Genomic DNA, 27,200 nt, shown 5'->3' with positions numbered 1-27,200 from the left:
TGTAGCTTGGATTTGAACCCAACTTTCCTGGTTTCAGTCAAGGCTTACTAACTTTTGACCCAGGCAGGTCAATTAACAAGCATTTAATAAGCACCTTGTATTTACCAAGGGTGTACAGGATGTTTCGGGGAAGACTAGCACCTCTGGTGTGAGTTTGATGAGCCCATTTTAGGGCTACTCAACCTCCTTTGGTGTATACCTGCCCACCAGGCTCTTGTAGCTTCAAGAAACTGCAGCATGCTCAGCAGCCATACTCCAGCAAATCGTCTCAGTGAGCAAGCTAACCCAGGTTGAAAGTAATGTGACAGGTCTCAAACCCAGCAGTGAGTTGGGGGGGGAGGGATCTCTATCCCAAGCATGTGAAGACTTCTCCCAGCAGAAGGGACTGATGAGAACAATTTGTTCCAACAGCCATGAAGGCAGCACAAACGGGCACTGTGGATTGCTTAGAACATGGTCAGATGAGGTACCACCTCACACCTAGCTGAATGGCTATTATGATAGCAAAGGAAAGCAATAAATGTTGGAGGGGATGTGGCAAAATTGGGACACTAATACACTGTTGGTGAAGTTGTGAATCAGTCTAACCATTCTGGAGGGCAATTCGGAACTATGCACAAAGGGCTTTAAAATGCCTGCCCTTTAATCCAGCCATACTATCACTGGGTTTGTACCCCAAAGAGATTAAGGGAAAAGACTTGTACGAAAATATTTATAACCTCGCTCTTTATGGTGGCAAAAAATCAGAAAATGAGGGGATGTCCATCAATTGGGGAATGGCTGAATAAATTGTGGTCTGTGTTGGTGATGGAATATTATTGTGCTGAAAGGAATAAAGAAATGGAGAAATTCCATGTGAACTGGAAGGACCTCCAGGAATTGATGCAGAGTGAAAGGAGCAGAACCAGGAAAACATTGTACACAAAGACTGATATGTAATGGCACAATCGAATGTAATGGACTTTTCTACTAGCAGCAATGCAATGACCCAAGACAATCCAGAGGAATTTAGGAGAAAAAAATCTATCCACATCCAGAGAAAGAACTATAGAACCAGAAATGAATTAGAAAAATATATGATCAACCACATAGTACAACAGGGATGTGATTAGGGTTTTGATGTTAAAGAATCACTCTACTGCAAATATGAATAACAGAAATAGGTTTTGAACAATGTACATGTATAACCCCGTGAAACTGTTTGTCAGCTTTGGGAGGGGGAGGAGAAAGCAGGGTGGGAGAATCATGAATCACGTAACCATGGAAAAATATTCTAAATTTAAAAAAAAAATAACATGGTCAGATAGCAAAGAATCTAAGTTTTAGGGGGAAGCTAGGTGGCTCAGTAGATGGAGAGTAGCCTGGAGATGGGAAGTCAAATCTGGTCTCAGACACCTCCTACTCATGTAATACTGGGCAAGTCCCCCACTGCCTAGTCCTTACCGCTCTCTTCCCTGGAACACAGTAACGATCCTAAAATGGAAGGTATGGGTTTAAAAAAAAAAAAAATAGGAAGCCATGATCATCTACTGCATCCTGAGTCCTCACCCAGTTATCTTGACTTTTTTCTTGCCACCGGATTTCAGTGACTTTGGAAGAGAAAGTGAGGCTGATAACTTTGTGTAACTGACTCACTTAAATTCAATTCATATTTGAGTGAGAAAACATCACCAATGATGTCATTGGTCCTCTTTCAGTATGAAAGTTAACAACCAATATGTACTAGGCACTGTGCTAAGAGCTAAGGATACAAGAAATGCAAAAAATGGTTGCCATTCTCCAGGAATTCACAGTCAAATGGGGAAGACAACTTACAAACAATTATATCCAAACAAGATATAGTCAAGATAAATAGGAAATAAAGAGGGAAGGCATTGAATCATGGAGCATCAGGAAGGGTTTCTTGTAGAAGATGAGACCTTAACTGAAACTTGAAGGAAGCTAAAAGATAAAGAGGAAGGCAAGAATTCTAGTATAGGAAGTAGCCAGAGAAAATGCCTAAAACTGGGAGGTAGAGTATCTTGTTGGAAGAATGGCAAGGAAGTGTCACTGGATAACAAAGTGCAAAGGAGGAGGAATAAGGGGTAAAAGGACAGGAAAGATAAGAAGCATCAAACTATGAAAGGGTTTAAAAACAAAAGATTTTATATTTGGTCCTGCAGTTCATGGAGAACTACTGGAAATTATTGAAGTGAGAGTAGAAAGGGGAAAGGGTGACACTGGGGGGAAAGGGGCGGAGTAGAAAGAGTGAGAATGAGAAGTAAGGACAATACACAAGTTGACACCTGGATTACTGGAAGTTTAATTTATCTAAGAGACATCCAGTTCTCTGTCATGTCTGACTCTTTGTGAGCCCATTTGGGGTTTTCTTGGGAACAATACTGGAGTAGTTTTCCATTTCCTTCTCCAGTTCATTTGACAGAGGAGGCGAAAAGGGTAAAGTAACTTGACCAGAGTCACACAGCTGGTAAGTGTCTGGAGCCAAATTTGAACTCGGGTCCTCCTGATGCCAAGGCTATCCACTGTGCCACCAAGCTATCCAAGATCTTTGATAGGCAGTTGAAAATTAGAGACTAGAGATCAGGAGAACGGTCAGGCTGATTAAGTAAATCTGAGAATCATCAGTATAGTGAAAATTTAATCCATGGGAGATGAAGAGATCAACAAGAAATAGCATAGAGGCAAAGGAGAAGAGGTTCCCCACCATACAACAGAATCTTGAGAGAAACTCACGGTTAGTAGTTGTGGCCTAGATGATCTGGCAAAGGAGACTAAGAAGGAGTGTTCAGACTGGTAAGAAGATAACCAGAGAACAGCAGGGTCATGAAAACTTAGAGGGAAGAAAATGTCAAGAAGAGGATGATCAACAACATCAAAGGCTAGGCTGCTCCAGAAAGATGAAGAATGAGAAAAGACCATCAGGTTTGGCAACTAAGAAATCACTGGTTTCTATATGAGAGCAGTTTCAGTGAAATGATGAGATCAGGAGAGAGATTATTCAAAGTTAAGAGAGTAAGAATAGAGGAATTGGAGGGTATCAATTATAGTCAGTCTTCCCCATGAATTTAGTCAAAAAGAAAAAAAAAGAGAGAGAGAGAAAAAATATAGGAAGATAACTAATGCGGAGAAATGGGCATATAAGCAGGTAAGCAGCCATTGGAAAGGAGAGATTAAAGACTGGTGAGAGGAAAAGAGAGAGTAGGCAATCTGCTTCAGAAATATAGCAATGAGGGGCTGCTCAGTGGATTGAGAAGCACGCCTAGAGACAAAAAGTCCTGGGTTCAAATCTGGCCTCAGACACTTCCTAGCTGTGTGACCCTGGGCAAGTTATTTAACCCCCACTGCCTAGTCCTTACTGCTCTTAGAACAAAAACACAGTATTGATTCTAAGATGGAAGGTAAGGGCTTAAAAAAAAAAAAGAAAGGAATATAATGTTCAGAAAAGAGTTGGTAAATTGAGTATACCACAAACCAAAAAAATTTTAAACCAAGTATCAAGGGTTTTAATTTCGTGTTGTTGTTTTTTTTAAGCAGCCAATTAAGAAAAATCATCTGAATGAAACCCACTTATCTAGATCTTTCTCAGCCCACAACTCCAAGTTTCCTGAAAATATATTTCATTTATATTTCATTCTTAAGCAGGGTACTTCTAATAACATCAAGAAAGTTTCAGTTTTTCAGTGCTGACTAACCAAAGATTCCCTCCCCTTCTACCTCTCTATACCAGTTCCTGGCATATTAAATATGCATTAACAAGGGAAGGGGATTGAAGTTTAGTTTAAAGTTCCCAAAGTAGAAAAAGAGAGGATAACACTTTCCTTCAGTACTGTCCTCCTAGTTATTCAGTAGAGTCTAGAATTTAGAACTGGCTCAAAGAATAGTCATAGAATATCAGAGCTTGGAGAGCACTTAGAACATAGAAAATGGCTAACAAAGAAATATGTTCTGCATGCCCATATGTGTATATATAATGGGTGTTATATTTTTTGCCTTCTCAATGGCTGAGGGGTAAAGGGAGAGAAAATTTGGAATTGAAAACAAAATAAAAATTGATCTTTTTTTTAAAGCAAAAAGAATATTAGAGCCAAGGGAAATCTTAAGAGACCACCAAACAAACTCAAATACCTCATTATTACAGATAGGGAAATGAGGCCCAGAGAGGAAATATAACTTGATGATCCCAGGTCACACAAACTATAAAAACCAAGTTCCATTTGAGTTCTATGCTTTGAGAAATACAGAGCTTCTCAAGATTAGAGTAGTCCTAAGCAAACAAAAAAAAAAAATTAAGTCACTGGTTTTCTTTTTGAAAGAAAACATTTTGCAAACCTTAAGAATCCTATGTAAATCTGAGTTATTACTGCCATTTATAATTATTATTAAAAAGCCCTCTGGAGGGAAGGAAAGGACATGAATCATGTAACCATGGAAAAATATTCTAAATAAATTAATTAATCAAAGGGGGGAGAGGGGAAGGGCAGCTAACTGGCTCAGTGGATTGAGAGCCAGGCCTAGAGATGCAAAGTCCTGGTTCAAATTTAGATTCAGATACTTCCTGGCTGAGTGACCCTAGGCAAGTCACTTAACCCCAATTACCTAACCCTTATAATTCTTTTATCTTGAAACTAATACTCAGTATTTATTCAAAGACAGAAGATAAAGATTTTTTTAAAATGCCTTCTGGAATCAAGTTTACCAAAGTAAAAAAAGCATTTTGCTAAACAATTCCATCTTAAAATAAAAACATTGTTTTATAATGAGGTTTTCTAATTGACAGATCCTTTATCCCAATTCTCGATTCAGAAAATATGTTCATAGAAGTTATCTGCAATTGAGTTGACAGAAATAAAGTACAAAAGTACTGAGCTACTCTTTTGAAACACAAATACCCCAGCAGAGTTAAAGCCAGGAGTCAGTCTCACTTATTAACCAGCAACTATAGTTGCATTTGGTAAATTTACCTAAAATGCAGGAACATTGTCTAAAATATCTTCTGTCCATCTCCTCCTCCCCCACCAGAAACTCTGGGCAGTTTTACAGTAGGAGAGGCAAATATTAACAAAGCATTTTTCAAATTCAAAAGTATTTTTAGGCCAGAAGCTATAAAATGTAGGAATTATCCTCCTCATTTTAAAAAAGAAAATGAAGCTTGGAGATGTTACATGACCATTCTGGCCACAGGTAGCAAGGGCTGCAGTCAGCAGCTAGATCTTCCAGTACCAAGTTCAGTGTTATCTAGAATACACTTTTCTGCCTCTGAGGAGGAAAGTCTCTGGAGAGATTTCATCTGAAGACTTCTATTTGAGACCCAGCTCTGCAACAACTGAAGGAACTACCTCTGGGGCAAGTCACTTCAGCTCTCAGTAAAGCAAGAAGCAAGGGAATTGTTATAGGTGATCTCTAAGGTCCTTTCCGTTCTAAAATCCTATTTTGTATCTAAAGCAATAAACAAGTTAAGGAGCTGGAAATAGAGCTCATATAGCATAGTTAAGCAATATCTATGTTATAATATATATATATACATATATATATATAATACACACACATTCAACTCCCAGCAACAGCTGATGTGGAAGGAGGTAGTAATTAGCAAAGTCTTATAGCTCTCAAGGCTTCTAAGGAAGAGTCCCACAAGCTGGATAGCGTCTAGGGCTGGGTCTCTGGAAAAGAGAGAATGGGGGAAGGGAGACTTGGAGCCTAAAAACATAAAGCCAAAACAAAGCTGCCAATTCACCAAGAGTGCCAGGCTAACCTTACAGTTTGAAAGCATGCCTGAATCTTTACTTAAAGAATTACCTGACACTTCTTCGGTCAACAAGTGATGAAGGTATTTGTTCATGGAGGGCTTCCAGCTTAGTAACATGGGTTCTGCCTCATCCAGGAGAACCACATCACACATATACACACACACACACACCCCACTAGCAGCTGACCTGTGGGTCTCCAGTGTTCATGAAGCTCTTCTGAGCAACTAATTACAAGGAAGAGAAGGACACAGAGTCAGTCACTGGCTCCCCTCCACCCACCATCATTAACTCTTTAAACACAAATCAGTATCTATCAAGCAAATACCACTCAGTCTGCTGGCTCTTAGGTTAAGGGCAGGGCAGAAATAGGAAAGAATCTTCAGAAAAGGAAATGTTTTGCATTCAACTCAGTTCCCATCAGGAAGGAGGGGCCTTCAGAAGCACACCTGCTACCCAGGGGAGCTTTAAGCAAATGGAGACAGAAAAGCACTTTAAGCTTTCAAAGATTAGAAACTGAAAAGATTCTCCTAATGATCTCAGAATTACTGTGGCTGGGAGGATGAGCTACTGAGGTAAGTTAAGAGATTCATCTGGGGATTTTCATCAAGTAGTACTTTAAGAAAACAAGTTTAATTGGACTAATTCTCTGGACAGAAGAGCAGGAGTAGATAGGGTGGAGAAAAAAATGAAATCAAAGGGGCCTTGAATCTATAGCAAGGCTTAATAGAAACTCTTGGCAAGTTCCTTCCCTTTCTCATTCTGTTTCTTCATCTATAAAAAGAGGTGGGGAAAGACTGATCTAGAAGGTTAGTCCTAGAGATCATCTAGTCCAAATTTCTCATTTTACAATAGAAATAAGAAAATAATTATTTTATGGCCTATCTGGCCAACAGCAAAAGTTGCAGCCAACATCCAGAGCTAGAGCTTCTAGTACCAAGTTCAGTGTTGTCTAGAATAAACTTGCCTGTCTCTAAGGAGGAAAGCCTCTAGAGATTTCAGCTGAAGACTTGGATTTGAGACCCAGCTCTGCAACGACTTACAGGAACTAAAAATAAAAAATAAGATCCTAGAAAATAAGTGACCTGTCCAAGATCTTTCAGGTAGTAAGTAACCAAGTAAAGAATCAATCCAAGCCTCAGACTGTGCTAATTAGAAACTATGAACAGAAAGCACTTTGAAAGCCTTAAATCCCTAAACTGGCTCTTTCTAAATTGTAACTGGGACTCAAAAATTTCTTCATCTGTAAAATGATGACCCTGGACTTCTGGCCTCTGAGATCCCTTGAAAATCTACAGTTGATTTTCTGATCTCTCAGGGTTTTCCTATGGAAATTACTTTGTAAATCAGTATGAAGCAGTATTCTTGACAGTAAAAGGAAAAAAAAAGGAAGAGGAGACACCTTGAGGTGGGGGAAAGATAATGAGTTCAGTTTTGGACATTTTGAGCTTAAGATATCTAAAGTACATTCAGTTCAAGATTTCTAATAGGTAGATAGAAATCTGAGACTGGAGATCAGTACCATGTAAATAAGTCTGAAAATCATCAGTATAGGAAAATTGAATCCACAAGAGCTGAAGAGATCACCAAAAAAATAGTATAGAGAAAAAAGAGAACTCTCAACAGAGAGAGAGCAGGCAGTCAACTAATAAACATTTATTAAGCTTCTACTACAGGTCAAGACACTGAAAAAAGAGGCAAAAGAGTCACTGGCCACAATTTAGTGGGGGAGACAACAAGCAAACAAATATGTTGAGGCAAATTATATATATGATAAATAGGAAACATGAGAGAAAAGTCCTAGAATTAAGAGGCTTCCTATAATTTGAGGGATTTTAAAAGAAATCCAGGGAAGCTGTTGGAGTTGGAATGGAGGAAGGAGAGAGTTCCAAACATGGACAACAGAAAAAAATGCCTAGTACTAAGAAATGGATTCATGGAATAGTAAGGAGTCATGTCACTAAATGGAAAAGTACCTAAACAAGTGAAAAGTATAAGAAGACTGGAAAGGTAGGAGGGAGCTAGGTTATGAAGAACTTTAAACACTAGAAAATTCTGTATTTGATGCTGGAGCTAATAGTCACTAGAGTTTTACTGAGTAGGAGGTGTGACATGATCAAACCTGAACTTTTTAGAAAAATCACTTTGGTGGCTGAATCAGATCAGAGTAGGGAGACTCTTAAAATATCCACTGAACACCCAGTCTGAGATGTCTGAAAGACAACTGGAGATTCAATATTGGACAGTCAGCAAAGAGGTTCAGGCAAGATGTAGATCTGAGAATCATCAGCATTGAGATAATTAAATCCGAGAGTTTATGAGCTCACCAAGCCAAGTAGTTTAAAGAAAAGGGTCCCATGACAGAATCCTCTGGGACACTTACAATTAAAAGGAGAGATCTGAATGAAGATTCAGCAAAGAAACTGAGAAGGATCATTCTGATAGAAGAACTAGGAGAGAATGGTGTCCTGAAAATCTAGAGAAAAGAATATCAAGGAGAGTGTCATTAACAATGTCAAAGGCTACACAGGTCGAAAAGAATGAGAACTGAAAAATGGCTACTGAATTTGGCAACTAAAATCATTAGTAACTTTTGAGAAAGCAATTTTAGTGAAATTATGAAACCAGAAACTGCATTACAAGGAGTTAAGAAGAATAAGAGGTGGGGGCAGTTGGGTAGCTCAGTGGATTGAGAGCCAGGCCTAGAGACAGGAGGTCCAAGGTTCAAATCTGGCCTCAGACACTTCCCAGCTGTGTGACCCTGGGCAAGTCACTTGACCCCCATTGCCTACCTCTTACCACTCTTCTGCCTTGGAATTGATATACAGTATTGACTTCAAGATGGAAGGTAAGGGTTTAAAAAAAAGAAGAAGAAGAAGAAGAAGAAGAAGAGAGTGAAAGTACCTATTGCAGATAACCCTTTTTCAAGGAACTTAGCCACAAAGAAAAGAGATGTAGGAAGATAGTTATCATGAATGGAAGGAACAGATGAGGATTTCCTAAGGATGGGGAGAAGACATGAATATGTTTGTAGAAAGTAAGGAAACAGCCAGTAGACATGGAGAGATTGAAAATAAGGGATAGATTGGGTTTGGTAGTAGAGGGAATTTGTTAAAGGAGATAGAATAGGATACAATGGGATACTTGGAGAAGGTTGATTATCATGTGAGACAGGGGTGAAAGAGAGAGTGGCAGAAGGGACCTGAGTAATAGAAGCTGAGGAAGAGGGGAAAAGAGAATTCGTGGCTAATGGCCTCAATTTTTTCTGTAAAAATATCAGGCAAGGCTCATAGCTGAGAGGATGAAGAGCCATGGGAGTCTTGAAGAAGGAAAAGGAAGTCTGAAAGAGCTACTGTGGAAAGTGAGATAGTGAGCTGATGAGGGAAGTGTAATAGAATCATCTAACAGCAATGAGGACCCAGCTGAAGTTGCATAACAAATTTGTAGTACACCCAGTCAGAATGGTTGCTTGATTTTCTCCATCTTCATTCAGTAGTATATGTGTATGAGTAAAGGCAATGGATGGTGGGAGTGATCCAAGGCTGATGGGAGCAATCTAATGCTAAGGGACTTGACAAGGTACAATCAACAAAATGATCTGGGGGCTAGGGACTCAAGAGAAGGACAGTGTGGAGCAAACTGATTCACCAAAGGGTCAAAATGGGGGGCAGGGGTGTAGGAACAAGTATAGGGGAGATGGCCTGGGAGAGAAAAGAGGGGTTGAAGTGTGGAAGTCATAGTGTGGACAAAGTAAATTTTGGTAAAGAAAGGCAGTGGGAGAGGTAGAAAGTCAATTTAGAGATTTTAGAATTCTTAAACATAGAGGTGGTACATTTGTGGGTGGTGGGAAGATCTTTTTTTTTAAGCTCTTATAGAAAAGCAGCAAAGGCCAGGTAATTGGGGTTAAGTGACTTACTCAGTCACACAGCTAGGAAATGTGTGAGGTCATATTTGAATCCAGGTCCTCCCAACTCCAGGCCGGGTGCTCTATCTACCATGCTACCTAACTGCCCTTTGTATGTCTATCTTTCTGCGTGGCTAAGGTAGAGTGGAGGACTGAGTCACAGGAAATAAGTAGGCTGAGGAAATGAATGGTTCAGGTGTCTGAGAGTTAATATGTATGTTGAAGTCCCCTAGTAAGAGGACAAGAGTTAAGGAGGAAAGAAAAATTGTGGGCTAACTCATTGAGGAAGGGGAATGACCTAGAAGTCTATAGACCACAGCTACCATGGTTTTGATTGCTCAAAGGAAAAGAACTTACTCAGTGATAAAGGTAAGGGAGAACCTGGAAATTACAATATGGAAAAAGGAGTATTTCAACTCCCTGGACTCAACTAGTAATAAAAGGAATAAGTGAAGGTGCAGCCAATATCAGAAAGATTGGCCAAGGAGATGTGTCATTGGGTGGTGCCAGGTTTCAGTAGTAGCCAGAAGATGGATAAAAGGGAAAAGATTTAGGGTGAAAGAAAGTTTGTAGCCTATTGAACAAGTATATGTGAGCACAATGAAAGTAGAGAGTGATGCTTGGTTGGGACTTAAAAACTGGGGATGGAGAGAGAGGAAGGTTGAAAAAGCTAGGAATAAGAAATGGGGGAGGGGTGGAAAATGGAGTTTAAAATAATGACCTACAGGGGTTTGGAATCACAAGGATGTGTAGGGTATACCAAGTGTGAGACCATTCATGATTGGGTGGAAGGTACCACTCTTCTACCTAGAGGTCAGAGATCAAGCTGGAGACAAGTGAAGCATGAGATGGAAGCAGTGTCAGAGGTCAGACTGACATTGAGGATAAGCATTATCTTTTACTTTCTTTATTCTTGAGGCTCTTTTTGTATCCTCAACACTTGCATGTAGTATGTACTTAAAAGTTTATTAGCTGATTGACTGATACAATACATACTAAATTAAAACTGTAAAATATATGTGACAAAAAAAAAAAAGACAGAAGAATTCATTTCACTACTCTTCTCTCAGAAGGCTCAGATTAGGCAGGATACAATACAAAAGATGGAAGCTGAACCTACACAGCAGAAGAAGAAAGCCCCTCTCCCCACTGACTTTCCTTTTCCTTTTCCTTCAAAGGACAGGTACAATAGGAGATTGAAGGCCTGAGGTCAAAAGTAAGGCTGTTCCTCTGTGCACTGCAAGTTTTCCACATCCAGCTGGGAGATCAGGCTGGCAGCAAACATGGGAATTACCTTGTGCTGCCACAGAAGGAAGTTGCCTAGCCCAGCCCCTGACCACCTTTCCAACAGAGACAGAAGGAGACAGAAGGTGCTCAGAGGAATGTCTGGATCCTTTTCTCACCCGAGACTGGAAATCAGGAGATGCAACAGGAAGTCGTAAGATTCTTGGTTCAGGAGGACATTGCTATGGGGTAGATGGAAGACTGGGCCAGACCTTTGCAGTCTTCCCTCAGGTGACATGTGCAGCAGGAGATGGAGTGTACAGGGAAGACTCATTCCTCTGGTATGAGAGCTTGCCAAGCCCTTTTCAAAACTGCTTTCCTCCTTAGGTATCTATCACTCAGCTCTCACCTGTGGTTCCATAGAGGCCACACCCTGGTAAACTGTCTCAGCAAGCAGAAAAAACCAAGTTGAGGGAAACTGATGGACCTCAAACCCATCAGTGAGTTAGGGGATGTCTACAACAGGCATATGAAGAGCTCCTCTGATAGAAGGAGTGGATTAAAACAATTTGTTCCAATGGCCATAAAGGTGGCAGAAGCAGGACTGTCATATGTTTATACCCTGATTAGATATCAAAGAAGTGAAGGTCATTCACTTCATTCTGAGCCATCACCATTTCATCTTGATTTTTATCTTGCCACTGGACTTTGATAACTCTTGAGAGAGTGAAGCTGATATGGCTGTGCCATTCTGCCTCACCTAAATCCAATTCTCTCAAAAGTCAAAACATCACCCTATGATGTCATTAAACCTTTTCAAGATCAAAGGAAGAACTACAAGAGCAGTAGGAAATGGAAGGCAAGAAGTCAGGGGAGAAGTTTGGGAAAAAACTCATGGTTAAGTAATTGTGGCCTGGATGAAGAGTCAGCAAAGGAGTCTGAGAAGGAGTGGTCAGACTGATAGAAGGAGAACTAAAGAACAGTAGGGTCATAAAAACTTAAAGTGAAGAGAATATTAAGGAGAAGAGGATAATCAAAAACATCGAAGGTTAAACTGCTCTAGAAGGATGACAACTGAGAAAATACCATCAGGTTTGGCAACTAAGAGATCACTGGTATCGAAGGGAGAGCAATTTCAGTGGAATGATGAGGTGAGACTACTCAAAGTTAAGAAAAGAAGACAGAAACTGGAGGCATCAATTACAGTCAGCCTTCCCCATGAGTTTCGACAAAAAAGGGAGAAAAGATAAGACAGCTAATGGGTATGGCTGGATCAACTAAGGATTTGTTGAGGATGGGAGAAGACATGGGCATGTTTGTAAGTAGCAGGTAAGCAAGGAGACATTGAAGATGAGTAGAGGGAATTTGCTGGGGAAAACAGAATGGAATTGGATCATTTGTGCATGTAAAAGTATTAGCTTTGGCAAGAAGGGACACCTCTCATCTGAGATGGGTAAAGGAGGAGATAGTAACAGATTCAAGTGATGTGAAATGAGATGGTGGAGGAGAGCTCTCAATGAATGGCGTCAACTGTTTCAGTTAAATGAGTCAAGAATCTCAGATGAGAGGGGAGGTCAAAAGGAAAACATTCAAAGTTTGAGTATGAAAAAAGGTCTGAAAAAGCCATTTTAACAAGGACAGTGACTCAAGTAGAGATTTGTAAAAGGATTGCCTTGCCCAAGAAAGGCCCAATTGAGAATGGATAACAAATTTATAGCAGACCCAATCAGCCCATTTTAATGATTTCTTCTAGCTTTTTTTGTTCAATTATCAACTCTAAGTAGATGATTTCCCAAACTATATATCCATCCCTATTCTCTCTCAAATTCTAACAGTACATATCTAACTGCCTCGTATACAATAGTAATATCTCCTCTCCTTAAACTCAACATTTCCAAATAGAAATCATGACTTCCTTAAAGCTTCCCTTCTCCCTTATTTCTGTTTAGATTACCACCATATTCCTAGGCACCCAGATTCAGAGGATTTGGCTTTTTCCTCCCCCAATGTCCTACCAATGGCTACATCCAGTAGATTCATCCACATCTTTCAAATTTGCCTCTTCTTCTCTGCTCACAATTTACCCCTTGGACTCTCATTTGCTTTCATCTGGATTAATAATGCAAAAGCCTCCTAGTTTATCTAGTTTTAACCAGGCTAATCTTCCCGACACTGCAAATAAATCTTCATAATGCACAGTTCTGGCCATGTATGTCACTTCTTTGCAAAAATTCCCATTACTTTTATGGCAAGATGCAAAATCCTCAAGTTGAAATCTAAGGCTCTCCAAAATGTAACTCCAAACGACTTCCCAAGCTTCATTTCATATTGCTATATGGTTCTGCCAAATCAGACTACTTGCTAGCTATTCTCTGAATTCAGCTTTCCAACTCCCGCCTCTGGGAATTCGCAAAAGCCATTTTGCCCAATTTTTATTTACTCCTTGAATTTCACCTTGCTGGTATTTTACAGCTTAGCTCTGATGTTCATGACCCTCTCAGATGTAAACACTCTTGATTTTCTTTCACTTTCTACTTTGTACATGCTATATTTGCCCCAGCAGAATGGAAACTCCTTTAGGAGAGGCAAAGGGGCACAGTGGATCAAGTGCTAGACACACACTGGAAGGCCCCCAACACTTACTAACTTATAAACATAAGCAAGTCAGATGGTATATAGAAAATATTCCATAATCATTAAAATGTTCTTTTTAATTTATAACACCAAGGACAACTATTTTGTTTATGGTTATCTCCAGTGCATTATGCATAGGTGCTTAAATAATGTTATTTACCTGAAGTATCTACCTCCAGATAAATAACATTTATTTCTAATGGTTTTAAGTTTATAAAATGCTTTCCACAAAATTACCTTGTTTACAAATGTGTGAATTCAAACTAAGAGAGGTGAACTGATTTGTCCAGTCACACCACAAGAAAATAGCAAGGTCAAAATTAAAAGCCAGGTCTCCTTTTTCTAATCCGGTAATTCCCAAAGTGGGAGCCACCACCTCTTGGTGAGTGCTGCAGTGATCCAAGGAAGTGGTGATGGCCACAGGTGCATTTATCTTTCCTATTAATTGCTATTAGAATAAAAAAAATTAATTTCCAGGGGCGCTAAGTAATATTTTTTCTAGAAAGGGGGTGGTAGGCCAAAAAAGTTTGGGAACCACTGCTCTAAGCCTAGACTCTCTCTGAGTCTCATATGCATTGGCTATAAAATGGAAGCAGACTAGATGATCACTAAATTCCTTTCAAGCTGACACTCAAGAATTATAAACAAAACAAAACAAAAAAATAAACCTTCCCCTTTCTCCATCTTTAGCAGACAGATTAATACCAAACATTATTTGTACCTAGGCTGACTAACTCAAAAGAAAGACTACAATGGCACCTTAGAGGTATCACAGGTCTAAACACCATTTGATTCCCAGAAAAAATAGTCAGCCCCAGCCAACACATTTTGACTCCAGACACTAGTCACCAGGGAAAGTGACCATCACTGCAAATCCAACACTACTATAGGAAGTGCTCAGCTTAGCAACAGTTTATGTCCCAATAGTAAGTCCAGCTATACAAATCTTAACACATCTTCCATAGAATAAAGTTCTGCAATGGCATTTAGGTTGTCAGGTCAGCTCATAGAAGTCCATTTGATTCAAAATGTAGTGTAAATTCCACTCAACAAACATTATTAATTTCTAAGGGACCTTTTTTTTTTTTTTTTTTTAATTAAAACCCTTACCTTCCATCTTGGAGTCAATACTGTGTATTGGCTCCAAAGCAGAAGAGTGGTAAGGGTAGGCAATGGGGGTCAAGTGACTTGCCCAGGGTCACACAGCTGGGTAGTGTCTGAGGCCAGTATTGAACCTAGGACCTCCTGTCTCTAAGGCCTGGCTCTCAATCCACTGAGCTACCTAGCTGCCCCCTAAGGGAACTGTTAATAGGGGGACACAAGGATGAAAATGAGTCTTAATCCTGAAGGAGTTTACTACTTTCTTGGTTCAAAACAAAGAAGCTGAGAGCTAGAATGAATCCATTCTACAATATTTCTGACAAATGTTCATCTAATCTTTATTTAGAGGTCTCCAGTGACAGCCCATTACACTGATTCTAACTGTTAAAATTTTCCTTATAATTAGCTGAAATGTTTCCTGTAACTTCTATCCAATGGTCCTAGTTCAGTTCTGTGATGAAGCAAAATAATCCATATCCTAAAACAGTCACAGAACACATATTAGTTCTTCATAAGTTAGTCACTAGTAATAATAAAACCACTTAAAAATACAAGGAAGGGAAGCAGGCATCAGGCAAGAGGAAGTCAGCATGTTGAACCTTGTGTTTAGGATCCATAAGCCTATTTTCTATTTTCAGATGTACTATTAGGGCCAATGTTAATAGTTCTCAGAATTTCATATTTGGCAAAATGCAGTGCCATGTTTAATAATGTTTACCAGTTTTTAGATATCATTAAACAGATGTTGTTAGTCAAAACGAACTGGTCATGGAGTAGGAAATGTAATGGTATAGAACAAGGATGACTAGTATTGTGAGAGTTAAAACTCTGACTTGGTCCTAAACCTCTTAACAAATAATCAAGTGACACTGGGCTCCTCTCCCTTCCTAGGCAAGTCCTCTTTTGTCAAACTAGATGAACTCTTAGACCTTCTAGCCTGATAGTCAATGTTCTAGTTCTAACATTCTCTAGTTTTATTTAAAGTAGAGGTAACATTATTACCTCCTAGAAAGTAAAAAATCCCCTCCAGGGATCTTTTAATACTCATTTATCAAATTAACAAATATTTAGTAAGTAGCTATAAATGGTTGACCCAAGGACAGTGACAAATGACAATGTATTGCATTTATAAAGTTACCACCACTGAAGTGTAATAAGGGAGATAAAACAAGTTTAGATAAGAAACTTTAGGCCTTCAGATTTTAGTCTGAGGAGATGAATCAACAAATACCTACACTTAATTACCCACCTGTGCAAAACCCTATTCAGACTACTTAGAAAGATCCAGAGAAATCAAGAATGGGACCCGCCTACCCCCATTCATCCTCCCTTACCCCACACATAGCACATACTCTAGCTAGCTAGGGAGACAACTACACAAGTTCATCAAGGCTTCAAAAGTTCAAAAGAATTTCAAAAGGCTATGAGATTAATAAGAACTTTGCAATTTCAAATATAAAAATAAAGTTATTGAGTCACCTGCCCAATTTTCATCTCCTAGTCCCACCTTTACTGATAAAAAGACGGAAAAAAGAAAAACATTTTAGTTTTTGCTTTAATCAGAGAGCACCTGGCACTGTGATACAGAGGCAGCTAAGGTGGTGCAGTAGAGATCTGGGCCTAGAGTCAGAAAGACTGGAGTTCAGATCTGGCTCCACTTTTCAGCTATGACCTTAGGTAAATCACTTAACCTTTGTATGCCTCCGTTTCAACTGTAAAATAAGATAACAGCACCCACCACACAGAGTAGTTGTGAAAATCAAATAAGCTATTTTATAAAACAAAAACAATATATAAATTCCAACTATTATCAATAAAGGTCTGGGGTTTCAGGGGTGTGAGGAAGCTATAATGAGAATTCATGAGGCACTACAGGAAGTTAAAAGGAACATTTGGTTTTAAGTATGAGCATCTGGCTTGTTCTACCACTTATTAGCCATGTGACTAATGGGAAGTGACTTGACCTCTGTGAGAGTAAAAATACTTTAAGCATGGAGTAACCCTGTTTAAAATCAGGGAGTTGGACCAGAAATTTCTAAGGTCTCTTCTAGCTGTAAATCATATGATCCAATTATCCTAGGTAGAAAGGCTTTAGAAACTGTAAAGCACTATAAAAACTTATGGTATTAACTCTACTCTCTTTCTCTACTTTCTCACCTGGTTGAATATGCAGTAAACTTCTTGGTAACAGGAATCCTATTTTCTCTCTGTAGTGGCTAGTATCTACATGGTTATCTTCACATTTATAAAATACTAAGAGAAGCAGCTTATAGAGCAATCAAAAAAAAAAAAAAAAACCCCATCTCTGTCACAGGTTTACAAAACTTGAGAGTCTAAGATTTGGATCAAAGGGAGGCCCAGCACTCTTTTTTTCTTCCTTCTCTGGGAAGTATACATGGCAAATACTATTAGCCCCAAATCACCAAAAATGATAAGGTTCAAAAGATAAAATGAGTTGCCTCTTCACCCCTGGCCCCTAGTGCTACAAGGGGATTGGAACTCAGCATCCTAAATCAAATCCAGTGCTCTGTGCTGCTCTGAGAGCCCAGATCCTCCTATCTAGGTATCTTACATTTAGAAGGCACTTCAAGTTTTGCCAAGTACTTTTCTTACAATCCTCTGAAACAGGTACTGCAATGACAGCAATATCCCTATTTTACAGATGAAGGAACTGAGGTGAGGTGAAGTGAATGGCTTGCTCAGGCCATCTATCAGATCAGTATGAGATTCCAACCTAGCCCTGTCCTGACTCCAAGTCCAATGCCCTTTTCAATGCACCACATGGTCATTAAGGATTATCCCCACTTTTACAGAAGACACTGAGGCTTAAGAGAAGGGAAGCACTTGCCCAGGATCACTCAGCCATACTCAGGGCCAGATCTTTTTAGTCAACATAAGCACCCCTTTTTCTACCCCTCCCCAAAACCTTTAGTGGTCCTGGCTTAAACCTAGAAAGCCAATGGTTTAAAAAGAACAGGTAGCACCATGTTCAAGTGCATGGTTCTGGTTTGTTAATGCTTCCCCACTCCCCTAAAAAAAAGCCCAGAAGCCAAGATGGAAATCATTGATTTTTATTACTTAACATTGCATGCTGGGTACTATGACAAAAGCCTCTCACTGGTGGAAGTGTTCAAGCAGAAACTGGATGATCATAAGTAGAGCAGAGATGCTGTAGAGGAGATTCATCCATCAGGCAAGGGGCTGGACTAGATGACTTCTAAGGACCCTCCAGCTCTGCGAGTCTATGATTCTAAAAGCTTCCTATCTATGGAAAGAGGAAACACTTACACAAGGAGAGTACTTGGAACCAAGCAAATTGGGCTTCTTTAGATTCAATATGTTGATAAGCTAAATAAAATGTCACTTGCCTGGAGTAAGAGTAAATAGATAAAACAATGGCTCAACTATGACTTCATACAATCTCTTCTCCTCCGGAATAGCATCAGAAGGCAGTGCAGTATAAGGAGAAAGGCCACTTGGCTGGGAATCTGAAGGCCTAGGCTGTTCCAGCTCTGCCATGAATCATTGTATGACCTGGGACAAGATCACTCTTCTCACTGAACATTAGTTTTCTCTTCAAAAAAATGAAGGGATTAGAATCTCTAAGGTCTCTTCCAGTTCGGATACCTTAAGGGTTAGGATCTTCCCTAGGTTCACTGAATGAAATATATCCCAAGTCAAGTTTTAGATTCGAGTAATGATTTTCAAACAATTCAATTTGTGAAAAAGTATTTTGAAATGTGAAGCACTAAACAATTTCTATTTGAGAAAAGCTAGTGGAAATGTGATCACTAGAATCAGGGCAAAAATATGAAATATTATCACATGGAAAAGGGATTCAATGTCCTTTTTCTTTTGCCTGCCTCCAAAGGGAATAGCTAAAACCAATAGGGGTAATTACAGGAAGCCAGATTTCAGTTCAATTTAGGAAATGCCTAATCCTTAGAGCTGTTCCAACAGTAGAACAGGTTGTTTTGAGAATGGCTAACACAGAAGCTAGACAGTCAACTATCAGGATGCTTTGTAGAAATGATTCCTATTCTGAGTAATGACTGCATTTATGATTTAAAAATCATAACTAGAAGGGACCTCAGAATTCATCTAGTCTAACTCCCTCATTTTAAGGATGTGAAAACTGAGATCCAAAAGAAATAATTTCCTCTAGATTATACAGGTAGCCTGTATAAAACTGTGAGTCAGATGCAGTTCATCTGACTCCAGTTTAAGCATGTTGTTGTTGTTGTTTTAAACTAGGCCATGCCTTCCATTTGTAGAATTCTCATTATTTTTGCATATCCAAAGTCAAGCTCCTAATCTCCATTATGGCCTAACCTAAAACCATCCAATAGAAATGACTATTTAGAATCAGAGAATATTAGAACTGGATGGTATCTTAGAAAGTAATCTAATTCATCTTCCCCTACACTCCCATTTTACAGATCAAAAACTAAAGCCCAGAACAGGAAAGCTACTTGTCCCCTGACATATAGCTAGTATATAGCAAAGCCAGAACTAGAAACCAGGTTTCCTGTTTTCTAGTCCAGTATTCTTTCATACTACACTGCCTTTAACTGAAAGGACATTTTAATAGCCAATTCAACTGGAATATAAGTATTTCTAGACTTTCAGGAGAAGTAGATTCAAAATGTGTGACAATGAAATTGAATGAAATACTGTTTCTGTGAATTGAAAGGAGAATGATGTTTGTACATACTGATGCAGAGTCAGGGTCTCTTAGAGATTCAGCTCTTGAGAATTTCAATTCTTATTAGCAAACATATCTGTAGTGACCAGAAGACACATCAGAGAGTGAAGAACCGTTCACCTGAAGGTCATCTCTCAGCAGCATTACATGTGAGACTGATTTTTTTTTATTTTACTGATCTTCAGTGTAAGAATTCCCAAGCCTTTCCGAATGGCATGGTTGAAGCAGCCAAGGGCATCCTGCATGTGCTAGAGAAGGACAAATAATATGTCAGTTTCTACAAAGGATTAACTTAGCTATGCAGATTTTGGGGAGGTATGTTTACAAGCTATGGTAAAGTCTCCTCTGTTCCTAGAACATCTTTTCAATCACTTCCAGCTCCAAGAAGCCACCACAGCCTGGTCCCAGGCAGCCTTCTTAGCATTTCCTGATTTCTAGGACCCCACCCTCCACCCTAGTATATTGGGAAAGAAAAAAAAAATGGAATACAAGTAGCACCAGAAAGCATTTAAAGATTCCTAACTTAAACCATTACTCAAAGTAGAATTGATGACCCACTTCTAATATCCTCAAATGTCCTAAGTTCCAGTTTCTGGCATGTTTCCTTCAGGTTCTGTTTTTGTCCTTTGTTGATACTAGTCTAATCGCTTTGAGAAGATTCACAATTCATTTTCAATTAGAAAATATTAAATCTAAGGGAAGTATGTTTTTATTGGTCTCTGAAGAAACCATAATATGATATGGAGAAGAAACCATACTATTCCCAGTGAAAATCCTAACTATATGCCAAAAATTCTGTAAAGCAATATGTTCTTAAACTGTTTACATCACTGTAGGGCAGCCAACTGTCTGCTGTTAAATGTAATACATCGGTGTCTTTTTCCCCATATTCTACCCTCAATCTCAAAGTGGTTCAGAAAAGTCTCAAAAGAGAAAAAAACTTTCTCCACTTATTGGATACTCACCCTCCTTCACTTTCCTGGACAGAAGGACTGCAGGTCAGTGATGGCAAAAAGAAGACAATGAATTCCATAGAATGTCAAAGCAACACCTAAAAATTCATCTAGTCCAATGCCTTTTCTTTTTCTTTAACAGAAGTACCTGAGACCCAAAGGAGGAAGAGATTTTGCTCAAGGTCTAGTTCAGTGATGGGCAACCTTTTGAGCTTGGTGTGTCAAAATTCACCAAAAAACCGAGCGTAACTCAGGTGGTGTGTCACTTGAGAAAAAAAACATAATTTCACAATATTTATAGTTTAAATAAAAAAATGTATAATTGTAATATATAACTGTATTTAATAAACCAAAACAGGTAAATTAATATAGGTAAATTGTCATCCATAGTGCACAGAGTGTCTACACTACACTATAGCAAATGTTTCACCCTCAGCATGCGGCCGTGTGTCATCGAAAATGGCTACGTGTGTCAGCGTCATAGGTTTGCCATTACTAGTCTAGTCAAATCCTTACCTGAAGCATGACCCTCAACAATCATCCCTCAAATACTCATAGAGCTTCAACTTGAACACTTCTGGTTGCAAGGAAGTATCTTATTCTACTATTGCACAGGGCTAATTTTTATGAAAATTTTCCTTAGGTTAAATAGAAATCTCTGTTGTCTCCCCAACTAAATGGTAAGATCCTTGAGAGTAAACCTGAGTCATATGTGGAACATCTTCAGATCCCCCACTGCACTAAGGAAAGGGCCTTGCATGAAGTACATAAATATTTCTGGCTATGATTAAAACATTTATTCCCTTCTTTGTAGCCTCATTTTTTTTTTCATTACATGAAAACATCTGTTTCCTAAGATCTTTCCAATCTACAACGAAAATGGCTTATCCATAAACAAAGAGCCTAGCCAACAGCCCACACATATGTATGTACATGTGTATTTTTCAGGATTTACACTTTCAAATATAGGCTGTCATAAAATCCTTGGTCATTGACCTCTGCTTTGAAATTAGACATCTAATTTCAACAAAATATGGACATATAGCTTTAGATTTTTATAATACTAGCCTATCTCAAGATGTAGAACAATAAAGGATAAAATATAACATCAGAAGTAGAAATATTCCTTTTAAACCTTCAGAAGCTATTTAAAGATGTTAGAGCTCCCTAGAGTTCCTGTTGTTCAATGCTGTCATTTTAAAGAGGAGGAAACAGAGGCCTAGAAGGATGATCTAGAGCTAGAAGGAATTTTTTTTTTTTTTATAAAAACCCTTACTTTCCACCTTGGAATCAATACTATGTATTGGTTCCAAAGCAGAAGAGTGGTAAGTTAGGCAATGGGGATTAAATGACTTGCCCAGGGTCACACAGCTAGGAAGTATATGAGGCCAGATTTGAACCTAGGACCTCCTGCCTCTAGACCTGGCTCTCAATCCACTGAGCTACCTAGCTACCCCCAGAAGGAATTTTAAAAGTCATTTAGAAGAAAAAGAGGCTGAAGATTAAGTGAATTGTTCATGGACACATACACAGGGTGTAGGAACAAAAGCAAGATTCAAATCCAGGTCCTTTGAATTAAAAGTAGTGGTCTTTTACTACATGGACAATGCTTTCCTATAGTGACCCTTATCATGCAACTGGAAAGCCAGGAGAAAACAGCAGGTACCTGGTTATAACTGAACCGCCTACATATTGCTGACTTGTATTCAACAAGGGAGAGTTCATTCATTGTTACCCACATTTCACCAAAGAAGACTGAGGTACTTTTGGGATCTAGCTAGTCTAAACCTGCTCACATCAGCCTCTTTCCTTATGTCTCTTGCATTTGTCCCACCTTTCCTCCCAAATAATCAAGACCCTGGGCCTTATCACCTTTCAGAACCTAGACTTCTAGCCTCCTAGTTTCCTGCCTCAAGTATTTATTTCGTTACTGCAACACATTCTCTAGACAGCTATCAAAGGGATTTTCCTAAAGCACAGATGGGACCATCTAATTCCCCTCTTTAAACTACACTGGATCCCTACTGAATCCAGGATCAAATACAATCATTCTCTCTGGCATTTAAAGTTCTTCCCACATCCAGCTCTTTTCCCAGCCTCACTATATTAAACACTCTGGAGCAGTTAAATTGGCCTTCTTGCCATTCTTCAGTCTTCTGTCTCCCATCTCCATGTCTTTATTGAGTCTGCTCATGGCTGCAATACACTCCCTCCTCACCTGGCTTCTTTCAAGACTTAGCTTATTCAAGCATCATCTTCTTACATGTATACTTTCCTGATTCTGCCTAGTTCTTTTTTGCAAAAATTTTTGCTTGTACATTATTTTGCACATATAATCATATACGCACATGTATCCTATGGCTAGCTTGTAAGCTCCTCAAGAGCAGGGGCTACTTCACTTATGTTTTAGTAATCCCACTGCCAGACACTTTTTTTTCTTTCTAAACCCTTACCTTCCATCTTAGAATTAATATTATGTATTGGTTTAAAGAATGTAAAGGCTGGGTGAAGTGACTTGCCCAGGGTCACACAGCCAAGAAATGTCTGAGGTCTGATTTGAACCCAGGTCCTCCGATATGTAGGCCTGGTTCTCAATCCACCGAGCCACCTAGCTGCCTCTAGTGCCTAGCGCTCGTAATAAATGCTTGGTGATTAATTTACCCACATCTAGTCATATTTTATGTCACAAAAACTCAAAGTCAGTATAAGACTTTGGAGACCCATCTAGTCCATCCTGAACAGGAATCATTTCCTCTCAGTAATCCCCAACAAATGATCAAATCTATTTAAATCTATTCTGCTTCCTAAGGAAGTGAAATCCACTACTTCCCAACAGTCCAACTGTAATAAGTATACTGGTACCTGTATAAAATTACTAGCTAAAAGTCAGTATATGATACAGGGCAGGTGACTTTCTGGACCCTATACAATGACATTTAGTGCCTGTGGACTGTTGAGAGGTGGTTACTACAAACATTCTTAAAATACTTAGCTGATATGTGACCTTGAATAGGTTAGTTCTCCTGAGTTTCATTTTGCCTCTACAAAATGAGGGTACCATTTGTTGTCCCTCCTTCACAGGACTGTAGTGAAATAAGTATGTGAATCTGCACAACACTGGATATGCCATATATCACTTCTCAAAGCTGAGCACGAATTCATCCCAGCTATATAGCAGAGCGCTATCAAAAACACTTCCTACACCATGACCCTTCTACCCCAGAGTGGTTGTGTCCCATTCTGGTGCCAAGCTTCCCTACACTTAAACTGGTCTATAGACATACCATCCATTGCTGGATCATATTCTAAACCTCCAGCTTGGTAAAAAGCTGCCAGAACTTGTGCTCTACTAGCAAAGTCTTTCAGATATCAGGATCAATCATGACCCCAGCAGGAGGCCTACACCAAAGATAAGCAAAAATGGCAGCTGAGTTAAGTATCTAGCATGTTTGGAGGTGGGTGGGGCAGAGATACTGTTCTCTGCCCTCAGGAGCCTATAGTTTGGGAGGGGGCATATATTCAAATAACTAAAAAAAGAACAAAGCACTATTTTATCTGAATCAGTGCTAGCTGGAGTTGCACATTCATAAGGAAACCTTTAAATGTACACCCAATCTTCACATTCATGTCTGAAATTTTACCAATTTAACTACCAAGTCCATGTTCTTTGATCAAACTGCATGTTTTCTTTTTCTGTGCAATGGTATGTACCTTGGGGAAAAAAACTCAACTACTCAAATTGAGCTCATTGGTATGAACTCATCTATTTCTAATTGCTCTGAAACAAGTTATCTTTGTCATCAACAGGATTAAATGAACACATGCCAGGAAGTTAAACATTCATATGGCAAACTATATAATGCCACCTAAACACAGTAGGTTTTGCATAGTTTAGAATTACATGTTCCTAGGATTTATTTGTAGCACTGAAAGTGACTTCAGAAGATATCTAATACTTCTACTTAAAATATGAATCTTTTCTGCATAATCCTTAATAAGTGAATATCCAGCTTCAGCTCAAAGACATCAAGGGAGGAGAAATTCATTACCTCTCTACATTATCACATTTCATTGCTAGAAGGTTCTAACTGTTCTTTCCTTATATTGAGCTAAAATCTATCTTCCTGTTAACTTCTATCCACTGCTTTTAGTTCTGTCCTCTGGAGCTACACACAATAAGACCTCTTCCTTCCATACAAGACCCCATACTTTCCAAAACAGACAGGTAAATGAGCTTGTTCTCAAGTGCTACTATACAAGTAGAAAAATTAATAGTCATGTATAAAAAGAGGGATTGTTTCCATCTCCAACTCACTCCAAAGCTACTGTAAAAAAAAAAAAGTCACAATCATGAATGGAGATTATTTATTGCCACAAGCAAAGGAAAATGGGGAATGAAAAGGGTTGGGGATAAATGGAAGGGTGGAGTTGGCCTTGCCTCATACAGGACAGGAGGCCCTCTGGTGGAAAGGTAACAAGGAAGAACTCATTCTCTGGGAGAACTAGAAACAAAGAGAGACAGTGCTTTGTGGTATGGAGGAAAACCAAGACTTACAAAAGATGGAGCTGGTACCAAGGTATAAAGAGCTGTCTTACCAGAGAACTAAGAACTGTAATGAAAAGGTGTGATGGAGAAGAAGGATAAATATGTATTCTTTAAAGATAAAAGTGAAGCTGAATGTGCTTTTCTATATGGGTCAGAAAATATTTCTTTTCTGAAGATATGAGAACTCATGAAGAGAAAAGATAAATAAGAAGCTAAAATGAGAGAAAAGGTAAAAGAACCAGCCATGTTCTCTTGTGAATGAGGACCTAGAATGATTAGATACAGCTATTAATAAGGGGTAAAAGACACAGTGACTTTGCCGAACATATGAATACCTTTGAAGAAATGTGTGTCCCTACGGTACAATGGAAAGCATGCTGCATTTAGTTAAAATAGCTGGGTTCAAAACCTGCCTGCTTTTCACTTAGCTATGTGACCTTGAACAAGTTACTTAACCTCTCTGAGCCTCAGTGTCCCCATCTGTCTTTGGGATAAATGACTTCTAAGGTTCCCCACAATTAAAGTCCCAAATGGCTCCAAATCTATTCTGTTATGATCCCATTATATCTGAGTGTTTGGCTTATGTTCTTTCCCATTCTAGAAAGCCCACACCTTACCTTGTCAAGAAAATCTTCCCCAAATATTCCAACCACCTCAGTCCTTCCTTCTCTTAGCAAATCAAAGCTACCCCAAGACTCAGATCAAGGCCTACATTCTTTGTGAAACTTCCCCTAATTATTCTAGGTATACTGGCTGTCCCCTTCTCTGCAAGTCTATCCTTACATGAGTGAAGCACAATGAAGTATTGAATTCATCAAGAGATGTTTAATTGCCTTTCTTTAATTGCCAGTTTGTAAACTCTCTGAAAGCAAAGCAAATGTAGTTGCCTCTTCTAAAACCGACATACCCCTATCACTGGGCTGGGCAATAACTGCCAATAAATATATTAAAGGCATAGGGCCTACTCCTAGAGATGATAATGAAGAAAAAGTAGCCTGACTAGAGAGATGCACAGGAGGAAAGAAATGGAAAACCCTGCAAAAAGATGGAGGAAAAATAAAAAACCAACAGAAAAAAAAAAGAGAGAGAGATCTGGTATAGGGTTTGAAGAGGCCTGAAATGTGGATTAGGAAGAGAGAAAAGAAGAGGAGGGGCCTGACAGTGATGTAGAGGAGGGGAACTGGGATGGGGGAAGAGGGCTGTCACAGTGATGGAGGGAGAGGGCCTTATACAGGGATAGGGGAACTGTCACAGGAAGAAGACCTGATAGAGAGATGGAGGAAGAGAGCTGTCACAGAGAGGGGATCTGATACAGGGATAGGAGAGGTTGTCATGGGGATGGAGGGAGGGAAGGAACTTGACACAGGGATAGAGTAAAAGAGGAGATAGGAATGTGATACAGGAATGGGGAAATGGGGGGCTGTCACAGAGATAAAGGGAGGGGGCCTGACACAGGGATGGGAGGAGGGGCTGTCACAGAGGGGACCTGATACAGGGATGGGAGGAGAGGCTGTCACAGGGATAGAGGGAACTTGACACAGGGATGGAGTAAAGGAGAAGGAAGGGACTTGACAGGAAAGAGGAGCTGTCACAGAGATAGGGGATGGGGGAGGGGAAGTCTGACACAGGGCGAGGAAAGGGAAAGGCGCCGTAGACAGAAGAGTAAAAGGAGCAGAACAGGGGGAGGAGGGTCAGACCCGGGGTTGGACTGGCCCCGGAGCCAGAGCCGGGCCTTACCTCCCGCACTCCGGACCGCGCTCCCGCCGCCAGGGCCGGAGCCGTTAGCGGCTGTGGCGGACGCCTCGCCCCGGACCGGGCCGCGCTCGGAGCCGCGATGCCGGAAGTGGCAGTAGGGCCTCCGGCAGCAGGACGCCCCCGCGCCGGCCCCGGCCCAGTAGGGACAGTCGATGGCCCGGAAAAAGCCGGTGGAACGCAGCATTATCCCGGGGCCCCACCGAAACCGCCACCGCCGCCCTCACAGTCCGGGCCGGGGCCCGGAGCTGCCGGAGCCACCGGCCCCTCTTACAGGTCCCTCTGGGGGCTCTGAGGCCCCGCAGGCCGTGATGCCGCCTCAGCCTCCTCAGCCACAGCTGCCATCTTGCCGCGCGAGGCCCGCCCCCCTGCCCCCGCCCTCTGCGAAGGGCCCCTAGAGGACGCAAGACGCGGCGGGGCTGCCCTAAGGCGCGCCTGAGCAGAAAGTGCCGCTCCCCCTTTTCCGGGAGGCGGGACGGGGTTTCTTCCGCTGTACACACCGAGTGCTTTCTCCTTTGGATCCCGCTCACATATTTGCACATATTAGCATATATTTGAATGTATTCGCGGGCGCCTCCGTCTGGTTTGTGGCGGTACCGGAGTCCCGGAAATTAGGAGGCTTCCTGGGCGGAGGGGC

The 27,200-nt window shown here is 40.2% G+C and overlaps 1 protein-coding gene and 1 long non-coding RNA gene across 2 annotated transcripts in view; both read right to left on the bottom strand.

The window, feature by feature from the left end:
• The window catches only part of REXO1 (RNA exonuclease 1 homolog), a 99,853-nt gene extending 72,955 nt beyond the window's left edge, over positions 1-26,898 (bottom strand). The window contains exon 1 of the mRNA XM_044672150.1: positions 26,549-26,898. Coding sequence (XP_044528085.1) covers positions 26,549-26,750 — 202 coding nt within the window. The 5' untranslated portion in view covers positions 26,751-26,898. The remainder of the gene's footprint in view (positions 1-26,548) is intronic.
• LOC123243963 lies at positions 17,665-20,361 on the bottom strand. Its single transcript, XR_006506062.1, has 3 exons — positions 20,278-20,361; positions 19,322-19,560; positions 17,665-17,872 (listed from the first exon to the last, which is right to left on the bottom strand). It is a non-coding gene; the product is annotated as an uncharacterized LOC123243963 (long non-coding RNA).
• Positions 26,899-27,200: the final 302 nt, after the last annotated feature.

This window comes from Gracilinanus agilis, chromosome 1 (genome assembly GCF_016433145.1).
Source record: "Gracilinanus agilis isolate LMUSP501 chromosome 1, AgileGrace, whole genome shotgun sequence".
Taxonomy (NCBI): Eukaryota; Metazoa; Chordata; class Mammalia; order Didelphimorphia; family Didelphidae; genus Gracilinanus; species Gracilinanus agilis.
This window is presented reverse-complemented; position numbering and strand designations above follow the sequence as displayed.